Source organism: Boleophthalmus pectinirostris, unplaced genomic scaffold (genome assembly GCF_026225935.1).
Source record: "Boleophthalmus pectinirostris isolate CB_2022bp ecotype Guang Dong unplaced genomic scaffold, ASM2622593v1 HiC_scaffold_2, whole genome shotgun sequence".
NCBI lineage: Eukaryota > Metazoa > Chordata > Actinopteri > Gobiiformes > Gobiidae > Boleophthalmus > Boleophthalmus pectinirostris.
Window position 1 is genome coordinate 29,975,651 of NW_026571152.1, and position 10,795 is coordinate 29,986,445.

Here is a 10,795-nt window from a genome sequence, read left to right on the forward strand (position 1 = left end):
GCCGTGCGTTTAATTGGGTTACAGATAGGGATGCACCGATCCAGCTTTTTCTGTTCTGATACTGATGCTGATACTTTGGCTTTAAGTATGACTGATACTAGACTAAATAAAATAAAAATGTTGAAATTAATTTATTTCTTTAAACACACATACTATACAAATGTTTCTGTAACCATTATTTAATATTTTAAGTAACTACAGAACAACAAAAAATAGTATGATGTAGGGGTGTAACAATAACTGAATTATCGTGATATCATATCGTCAAAGTTCTCACAATAATATCATAGACAATCACAATATATCGAATTACAAGTCTCTTTGCTTAAATTAAGAGTTATGGTGCAACAATAGGTAAAAAAAAGACAGAGAGAACTACATAGACCATGATCCTTTGCTCCATTTCAGTGTAGACTACATGAAGAAATAATACTAGAAGAAATAGCACTTTTAAGTCTTAGTTCTTTGGATTAAGTCTTGTCAAGGCATTTTAAGAGGAAAAGTAGCATATTCACAGTTTTGTTAGTCTCTACAAACTATCACAATAAATATAGCGTGAGATGTATATCATGAAAATATCGTACTAAGAGATTTGGATATTGTTACATCCCTAATTGTGAGCTTTCCCAGGATATCGCAATAAATAGTGAGGTTCATACCGTGACGATATCATATTGTGAGAATTGAGTATGATGTATTTGGGCCAGCATTGTCAAGTAAACCCTTCACTTATTACTGAATTTTATAGGCCAAAATATTATATTGACTGAACTGATATCTAAGCCATCAAAATGTTCAATATTGGTGCTGATGTCCCATGTCCAATATTGTATTGGTACATCCCTAGTTACAGGCATTTGTGTGCAGAGGTTCACAAGATACCGTAGAGGTGCTATTAGAAAACATAAAAACACTCTCATCTCGATCCATTCAGTGACTGGAAATGTACAATTCAATAGCATTCTCATTGTCAAACGTCTTACCTCATCCCTGTTTAATGTAAAAACAGGTATTCAGACTAACAATAAACAAATAGACCAGAGTACCATTTATATGCAGTGCTTTTGTTGAGCTTTACAACAAGGGTCAGCTTACGTCATCGCGTGTGTAATGATTGATCCAGCTAACCACAATGTGTCCCTTTCTCTGTTCATTTCTTTGCAGAGGCAGTGCCATGCAGCGTTAAGCAGAAGTGAGCCAAGCTGAACTGACTGGTATTGAAGCCCCTCTTGCGCCCCGGGCCACCCCTCCCTGTCCCAGATGGAGCTCAAAGTGTGGGTGGACGGAGTGGTGAGAGTGGTGTGTGGCCTATCCGAGGAGACGTCCTGCCAGGATGTGGTCATTGCACTGGCACAGGCTATTGGTAAGTTCAATGACAAAAAAACAAAAAAAAAGAAGTTTGTCATTCACTCTTCTTCCACTCTTTCCTGCATTGTTTTATTTGATAAGTTCAATGAAGAAGAAGAAAAAAAAATCAGTGGAGATGACCATGCTTGTAGAAGAGAAACTTTTTAACTACAACTTGTATAATTATATTTGCATGCTTCTGCGTATGCTGTATTTATTTATTTATTGTTTGTGTAAGGAATGTTGTGGGGGAGGGCATTACTTTTTGTCTCCATTTATTTTCAAAAACCAAAATAAATACATTGAAATTAGAAAACTTACCTGTGCTAAAGTAAAAAAAAAAAAGTTGTCAAAAAAGGTCCAAGGTACTAAAAGTCCTTCATTGGTTACATGGGATGGAGAAAAAGAAAACGTTTATCATTCACTCATCTCCTGCTCTTTCCTACATTGTTTTATTTGTTTTGTATGAGTTTGTTTTTACAAGTTTTCATTTTCTGCTCATGCATTACCACAAAGAACAAATCAATAGAGTGGAAATTAGGTATGTTGGGCTTCATTAAATGTAAAATCAATATCAAAGCACACCCCATCTACATTAAAGTAAGCCTGTGTATGTGTCTGGGCTAAGTTTTGTGAAGTTTTAGGTCAGTGTTAGCCCACATGCATGCTCCAGTTTAACTTGCAGTCTACAGTTATATACCTTTGTGATGTTTTAATAATGACAAACAGCAAAAAGTAGTTTAACGACACAAAAATCTGCCGCCGCTTGTCACACTACTTCACAATAGTTTAGAGTTAGTGTAGTATATGATTACATTAACAGGAATGATTGAGATTCAAAATGTCTGCCCATTTCTGTAACATTTGCTCTTTGTGATCCATGGCAGATCAAAGAAGGCTGCATAAAAAATATATATTTTTCTTTCACCTTCAACTTCCCTTCCCTCCTGACCCAAATGTTGTCAGTATTGTGAGGGTCAGTCAGGCGTCTGTTTACCACTGCACTGAACAACACCACTCCACATTTAGAACTCTCCTTCCATGAGTGAGCAGCTCTCGCCAAGTCCAAAGGGAGGACTTGTCCTAATTTCAGAGTCCTTGTGGAAAATGGAGTCTATTTGAACAGTTTTACAGATTGAGCAATCTCTTATGCAATGGCCTTTTATTCCCATTCTCAGTGGCACCGGCTCAGAGATATCGGCATCATCATAATGCTTCAGCTGTGTGTTTTTATGCATTACTTTCTCCAGCCCAGAGGGAGGGGTGCATTGTTCTGGTGGAGACTCTTGAGTCACACAGCATCTGTAACTGCAAACAGAGGTCTCTTTGTATGTTTGGTTTACCCATTGTCCTCTCTGTCCACAGGTCAGACAGGACGGTACGTTCTCATCCAGCGTCTGAGGGACACTGAGCGACAGCTGCTCGCCACAGAGAAACCACTGGAGTCTTTGGCTAAGCTGGGCCAACATGGAAGTGAAGTTCAATTCTTTTTAAGGCGGACTGGCCCCAGTACCAGTGATGGACCTAACTCAAAACAGGACAGACAAACACCTCTGCCCAGACAGTGGGAGCCAGAGCCTTTGAAACGCAATCAACCCAAGAAATCTCTCACATTTAACCTGGGGCCAACAACGTCTTCCGCATCTCCAAAAACCAAAGCCAACCAGATTAAGAGGTCTCCCAGAGCCTCCCCTGAGCAGAGGGCCTCGCCTACGCCCTCCTCGCCCTCTCCTCCTGCGGGTCCGTCCAAAGAGGAGGTGTTCCGGAGGGTTCTACAGCAGCAGGAGAGACTGAGGGCCATCGAGGCCCAGCTGGAGGCCCTGGAGACGGAGTCTCACTCGTGGGAGCGACCCTACCCCTCTCCATGCCCGTCCCCTGTATCAGACGCTCGTGTGCAAGAGGAGGTGGAGCGTCTTGAGCAGGTGATGCGCAGGAATCAAGCCGAGCTCGCTCATGAACAATACTGGGAGGACGAGCTGCAGGCGGAGCTGGAGAGGGAGAAGGGCATGAGGAGGAAGCTGGGGGAGCTGCACTCTAAACTGGACGACTGTGGCAGACGACTCCACGACTTCTCTGTGCGCTCAGATCAGCTGGAGCAGGAGCTCCAGAGGGAGAGCCAGCTCCAGGCTAACTCCAGCTCACCAGAGGACTCCCTAGACGCTGTGAAGGCAGAGCTGCTCAGCCTGGACAGACAGGGCTCAGAGCTGGAGGAACAACTGTCTGAGACTGACAAGGCCCTGGGGAAGGCAGAGGCTCTGCTGCAGGTAAGAGGAGAGGTGACTGAGAAAGGACTGTAAAGACTTAAACAGGCCCCATTTAAATGTACAGCACTGGCCCACACCCACACTACACCCTCTCCTCCCTGTGTCTTGCAGCAGACGCACTACACTAGAGACTAATCACACAGACTTTTGGTTGAATTTGTATGCTGACCTATAAATGTATGAATTAAGTATCTAGTATTTCATGTTATCTTTGTATATAAAACTGAAAATTATAGCAACAGAACAAAGTCTTCAAGTGGCGTCACGTATGCTCTCATTATTGCCAATTTGTGGCGTCATTGTTTGTTTACTTTTGGTGGTTTTTTTATAGATGTGGCTGTATCAATAAAAGCCTAACCCAGTTGAAAGCACACGTTTCCTTATCATCTATTACATTTTCATTCACAAACCCTATTCTTTCTCTGGAGCTTCATCTAAAATCAAATTAGCAGCAGAGATAATAAAACTATAATGATGAGCCCATTTTCTGGCTGTGTGTGGCTCTTATGGAGATGGGTTACTCCTGGGTTGAGCAGATTTATAGCAGTTTGAGGAGCTTAGGGAGGGTCTATGTTATAGTCACAGACACTCACTGCTTTTGGCTAAGTCGGCTTTAGTACTAAGATGTGATTGTCATTCACAACAGCATGCCACAACACGCACCTGTGAAGGGTTTATCTCCTAGCAGTTAAAACCACAAAGATGTCGCCACCAAGTCAGTTTGTGCCTGGAGGGATAAGTCACTTTTGTTTCCCTAAAATTATATGATAGCTTTATCATCAAGAAGACACAGAACGGAAAGGTTGCTCACTGGTCTCTGCTGAAGTGTGGAGGTGGCGACAGGCTGTTTAAGTGCGGGCTGATGAGAGCAGCTTTCCTGTCATTAGGCTAATGGAGGCAGACTCAGGTGTGAGAGCCTCAGCAGCCTGTCGGAGAGTCCAATACTAATTACACACGTACGCTGGCGGAGGCTACAGTGGGCCAGCGCATTGATTGAACACAAATGGATAGGCTGTTAAGACTGATTGACTGGCTTGTTTGTTTAATCTGTTCATGTGAAGGTGGCGCTTCTTCCTCTGCGGGGGATCCTTAAAGTCCAAATTTCCAATAATGAGAGCTGATGAATTTGATGTCCTCTGGGAGCTGTTAGTTTATTGTGCATCAGGAAATGAGCTGAGCTGTACATTTATTCTTCAGATGAGAAACTGCAGGAATCAGAGATGGTGTCTGTAAGACCATAGATTTACTGAAGCTCAAGGTCTTGTAAACTGATGGGACTGGGGGTTTAGCGCGATTCTCTTTGTCTTTACTGCCCCCATGTGGTCATAGTATGCATGCTTTTGAGTTCATCAAGTTCACTCTCCAGTAACACTGCGCACAGAGGTGGAAATCTTACTCCAAACAAAGAAATAAGATCCTGTCCAATAATACTAGGCAAAAGCATCTATACCTTTTACAGTATATACACCTTCCGTAAGTATTTGTTGCTTTTAACATTACTAACACCACAATACTGCTGCTGACACTTCTACAGTCACTGCTGCTGCTACTGTAAAACTGGGACAACAGTCTTCACCATGTAATATGTTGTATATCTGCCTATACGATACATACCTCGATACATAGACTACGACATGATACATATCTCGATACAGTGCTCTTTCAATTTGATATGATATATTTCAAATTGATTCGATACAGTTCAGTTAAAAAATAATGACTAAGTGATGGCTGTGATACTAAATGTTTTTGGTAAACCACTTCTTGTGCAACGTGAAATGAAACACACCCATTTTATCATCCATACCATCATCAAAACAGTGAAAATGTTAAATGTGTTGCTTGTTTCCTTCCCCTAAACAAGCAAAAAAACTGTACCATGTAACAAAATTTAGTAAAATATACCAAAAAATACTTTTGGGAATATATCGATACTGATATTGATACTGTATCATCACATTAAATGATACAATATATCGATATTTTGATATTTTTGCACACCCCTACCTGTACTAACCTTGAACTATAACATACATGTCTTTGGTTATCTCTTTATTTTTTTTATGAACAAAGTCAAACTTTAGCCTTAGAACATGTATCCAGAAATGAATATAAAAAAAAGTAAAAGTATTAAAAAGTATTAAACAAGACTGATAGAGGGATTATAATCTTAATAATTCTGCCCTGTGTCCCTCAGGCCAAGCAGGACGAGCTGGAGGACCTGAATAAGGATCTGAGGCAATGTAACCTGCAGCAGTTCATTCAGCAGGCGGGAGTCCTGCCCGCGCACTCTCAGTCACGCAGTGAACTCGAACAGCTTGAACTGGCACAGCTGCTGCAGGAGGCTCACAGGAACGCAAGTACGGACCCCACAGTCTCAGTTTAGGATGTATACAGTTATTATAATATTGCACTATGTGTAAGTCTGTTGTATACTACCACTACTACTACTATATAGTGGTTCCTTAGTACCACCTGAAGGGCCAAATTAGGTCTAAACATGGTCTAAAATTAAACTAAACCATGATAAGGTAATTCTAAATAGGATCCCCAGCATATCACCAGTGGTACATGTACCACAGTTTGAGTAGTCTGCTGTACACTGTATTGTAGAATGATTGTCAGTGCTTCACAACTGGTATGTATCAAACCACAATGTGCTAGATATAATTTATTTAGTTTGTGTTTATTTTTTTCTGATTGTCACTTTACTGGCAGACATTTTGGACCTTTATGAAAGAAGTAAATGTTGAATGAGAGAACATTAATTTATCATCTTATTCTTTATTCTTTGTAAATGCCCTCATACTTTGTCAAGTCAGCTCTTAAGCAGAAATTAATGAGTGTGTTCAGCCTATGAAGCCAGCAACCTCCTCACTGTGGCACATCCATCACACCAGCCTTTTGTGGGACACAATTGAATGTCAAGATTAAACACATTTGTAACATTGTTAGGTGCAGCCAATTCTAAATAATGTACTATAGATAATCAATATTTGGTGGCACTTCAGTTTCGGAACCACAAATTAATCTAAAACTAAGTGGTAATTGGTATGCTAATTAGCTGTTACTTAGTTAGTTTTATTTATCAAACACTCATTAATTTGTGGTGATTTTTTGGCTACACGATAAGATTTAACCCCAAAAAGGTTACATTAATAACATCTATGATTCATTATAGATGCAAACTAAGTACTTAAATGTTTCATTCTGCTGTTTATTTATTGCACCTCATGATTAGGAACAATATTGTCCATTTAGAATAATTTTTGTGGTTTAGATCTGCTCTTGGTTTATCATGTTAGTGGTATAAATTTGTTTCAATATTATCGTTTATTGTCTACACTTTCTTCTGCAATATATCATGACAGGCCTAATTGTATGTCTCTCTCTGCTCAGGCCGAAGTGACACTCCTGTAGAATCCCCGCCTCGTCCCACTGCCAAACAGTTCCTGGGCCACCCTCGAAACCTGCAGAACCCTCTAGTGTCCAGCCTGAATCCAGAGGGTGTGTATGTGTGAGACCCCCCAGACCCCCTGCTCCTCTCCTCTCCTGCCCCGGGACCCCCCCACTGCCACTCCTCTGCCCCATCTGCCCCATCTGCCCCATTTGCCCCGGTGTTGGTTGCATCACTTTTTTTGGTGTTTGGTGGAGGTCCTTACTGCTGCTCAGGCTCTTATGCTGTACCATTCAAAGCTAACCCACTCCCGCTGTATCATGTCTCTGGACTTTTACAGCCATTTTATCTATCTAGTCTAAATTCCTTGTTTTAAATATTTCTCTCTGCTTAACCCCAATCTCACCTTTTGATGTGCTAGACTAACAGCTGCTGCTTTTCATTCCAACATTCCCTCTTTTAAATAATGCAGAGCTTTTCCTATTCTGAATCTAGCACATGCATTTTCTTTTATGGATTCATTCACGTCGGAAATGACTGTAGCAGACATTCTGATTGTAGAGCTGTTTGATACTGTGATAAGAGAACATAACAGCAGACCAATGTCATTTCATTTTGCCTTTTAAGTATGGATACTGTTTATATCAAAGAGGTGTGTCTATACAATGCCTTGTACTTTGGTGACACTTGACTTCCAAAGAGCAAGAGCCTGTCGTTGAGGGCTCTGCAAACTGTATTGCACTGTCCTAGTCTTTAACTGTGTGAACCCATGGCTCTGGTCTGCCTGCACACAAATGCATTTTGCTCTCTGTATTAATGTGCATAATCATTGATAGTATATTTTTGTAAACCCTTAAAACTATAAATATATCTGTGCATATGCAGCAAGACCATGATGCAGAAATAACTATATATATATTATTTTAATCATGTTTTACACTAAATATTTCACTTTTCACTTACCAAAGTTCACACATTAACGAAGAAAAAAACTGAAAAAAAAAGTTTTTTGATGTCAACAACTATTACACCATGTTTATTACAGTATTTTACAGTACTTTTTTTTTTCAATCGCTTTATTATGCATTGATGACAGCAACTTGAAAATTATGCCAAAACTTTCTTGGTGATTTCCAATTTTACAATTTGATCTGAAAACTGGATTTTTGGGCAAAGTTTATTTAAAAAAGCAACACTGAGAACATAATTTTGTGTATGAATTAGTATGAATTATTGGTAAAAGGTGTATTAAATAACTTTTCTGGTGGAGGGTTCCAAATTTTTTTCCTCATGGAGATGTTACTGCTTTGTAGAATGTTTCACAGTATGGTATTAAACCTTTCTATCTACCAAACCAGACCAAGTTACTGGTCAGGTCTGTGGAGAGGCAGCCCCGCTCACAGTCGGAAGGCCTCTTTTTGTAGGTATTTTTGAGCTACAAAACCACCTGAAATTTAATAAATGTAAAGTAGATAAAGTCATAAAGTCATCTTCCAGGCAGAGCAATAACATATCCATGGAAACAATAACGTGTCGGAGCCCTAACCAAAAAGTTGCATAGTGCACCTTTATAGTGATTGAGAAAAACTATTTTTTCCTGTACTGACTGTCAAATGAATGCGTTAGCGTGTGAATTCTCCCTATACTGTTTACATGTGGTGTGTTTTGTATTACTCGCTTTGGGGTGTATTGACATTTCAGTGCTTCTTGCTATAGAGACTTTGGTCCCCGAGTTTACCTTTTCATGTGTGCGCTTCTGAGCATGGTGTGGATATGGGCCACCCCTCTTGTGTCTGTGTTGAAAAGTCTTGTCCTAAACAAAGGGAGCTTCATCCCCACTCATCTCTGTGTGTCTTACAGTCCTCACATCTCGAGAAGCGTCTTGGAGGTAAATGTTGGAGAGCGTGGCCAATGGAAAACTTTCACCAATACCTGTTAACTTAACCCCACTTTGTTGTCATTTAGTCTATTATGAATATTATACTGTATGTACATAAGACAAATATATTTACAGTTTTGCTACTGTATACTGATATGTACTTGTATTAAATGTAAAATAATCCAGACTTTTACTTAGAGAAATTATTAATGTATTTAATAAACAGTGCATTGTGTCTAGAATGTGACCTGTTGTATTGATTATATTTATAACTTCTTAATGAGTTTTGTCCTGTTATTGACACACACAAATACATCCTCTATCTATCTCTCTCTAGGCCTGTCCCGATAATTACTATATCAACTTATCATTCAGTATTTATCCTTTGTCTTATCAGTTCAGTATTTATCCTTTGCACATTTTCTTTGAACTACTGGGAGATTTTTGGTTATATAATAAGATTTAAATCAAAAAGGTTGAATGAATTAGCCTGATTCATCAGCCAGTTTTACTTTCCAGAAACCGTCTGACCTCGCGGCATTAGAATTTGGAAGGAAGAAGGACAATAATGTCTTTTCCCTTGATAAAATTCACCAGACATTCTGTTTGTTCCGGCTTTAAATCCTCGATCTCAGGAATCGTTGCCAACACAGAATACATGGCTTTGTCTACATCCATCTTGACCGCTTTGTTTACTGTTGTGCTGTACCACAAAAGGGACCCAGACAGACGCTTGAGTTTGACGTCATGGCTTCACAGCTCTTCACTGATTTGCCGGTGCACGGTCTACAACTTCCGGGGTTCTTGTAAATCGTCTAGTGTGTTCCAAATCCTGACCTAGTCACTGGAGAGAAATGAAATTGAGTGGAGGCTCTAGGTGGTGCCAGCCTGACTAAGAATGAATAACTTCTATGACTCATTACAGATGTAAACTAAGTACTAAACTAAGTGTTTTGTTCATTTCATTCATTTTTTAACAGTATTGTAGGACAGATTGATAGACCTTTATTGTCCCCAGGGAGAAATTCTTTTTCACAGACAACATAGATACAAACAGTAAAGACAAATGGACATAGGACAGGAACACACACATGCGGGTGAAGATCCAGATTACAGTTTGCCCTTGAGAGCAGTGATAGCAAAAGGGACAAAGCTTTTGCTGAAGTGTGCCTGCTTCCACCTCAAAGTCCTGTATTTGTGGCCTGAGGGCGACAAACAGAAGTGTCTACGGAGAGAGTGATCCGAGTCCCTGCTGACTGTCCTGACCATAGAATACTTTTTGTGGTTTAAATCTGCTCTTGGGTTTTTGTGCATTGGTCATAAATTAGTTTCAATATTATCCTTTATTGTTTATTGTTTATATTCATTTCAGCAATATATCATGCTTCAAATATGTCACTGTGACAGGCCCTTGAGTCTTAGGGCGTAGTGTGTAAACCTTTGACAATGACAAGGTAGTAATAAATAATTCACATTCACATTTTAACTGGAGGAAAAAACTGGAAACCATACCACAATGTTGTACCCCACTTATATCATAAATTATTAAAACACCACTATACTCTGTAAATTACGGTAACACCAGGCTTATGGATTATACATGCATTATTGAAATATGCATGGTCTTTACAGTGAGAGCCACAATGTGTTCTGCGAAGAGGTGTTATGGTTTCTGGCCGATTAAATAGGTGAAATTCACAGGTGGTTAATGGGGAAAGTGCAATGGTGGAAGAGAGAGAAATGCAGCGCACATCCTGGCCTCACATCTGCTTCTGTTACGCCCAATGAAACACAATATATCAACAGGATATTATTACCACCATGAGTGTTCCAGCAAACAGAGGCCAGCAGTCTGTTGAGAGGCCATTATCAGAGCTGTCTTCTTATTGCTGTTTAATACTTCACGGT

The 10,795-nt window shown here is 39.9% G+C and overlaps 1 protein-coding gene across 2 annotated transcripts in view; it reads left to right on the forward strand.

Annotated features, from left to right (window-relative positions):
* rassf7a (Ras association domain family member 7a) overlaps positions 1 to 9,118 on the forward strand; it is a 46,995-nt gene extending 37,877 nt beyond the window's left edge. For both annotated transcript variants that reach the window (XM_055155947.1, XM_020935180.2), the window contains 5 exons: positions 1,165 to 1,363; positions 2,713 to 3,611; positions 5,809 to 5,971; positions 7,011 to 7,118; positions 8,869 to 9,118. In XM_055155947.1, coding sequence (XP_055011922.1) covers positions 1,261 to 1,363; positions 2,713 to 3,611; positions 5,809 to 5,971; positions 7,011 to 7,118; positions 8,869 to 8,900 — 1,305 coding nt within the window. In that variant the 5' untranslated portion in view covers positions 1,165 to 1,260 and the 3' untranslated portion in view covers positions 8,901 to 9,118. The remainder of the gene's footprint in view (positions 1 to 1,164; positions 1,364 to 2,712; positions 3,612 to 5,808; positions 5,972 to 7,010; positions 7,119 to 8,868) is intronic.
* Positions 9,119 to 10,795: the final 1,677 nt, after the last annotated feature.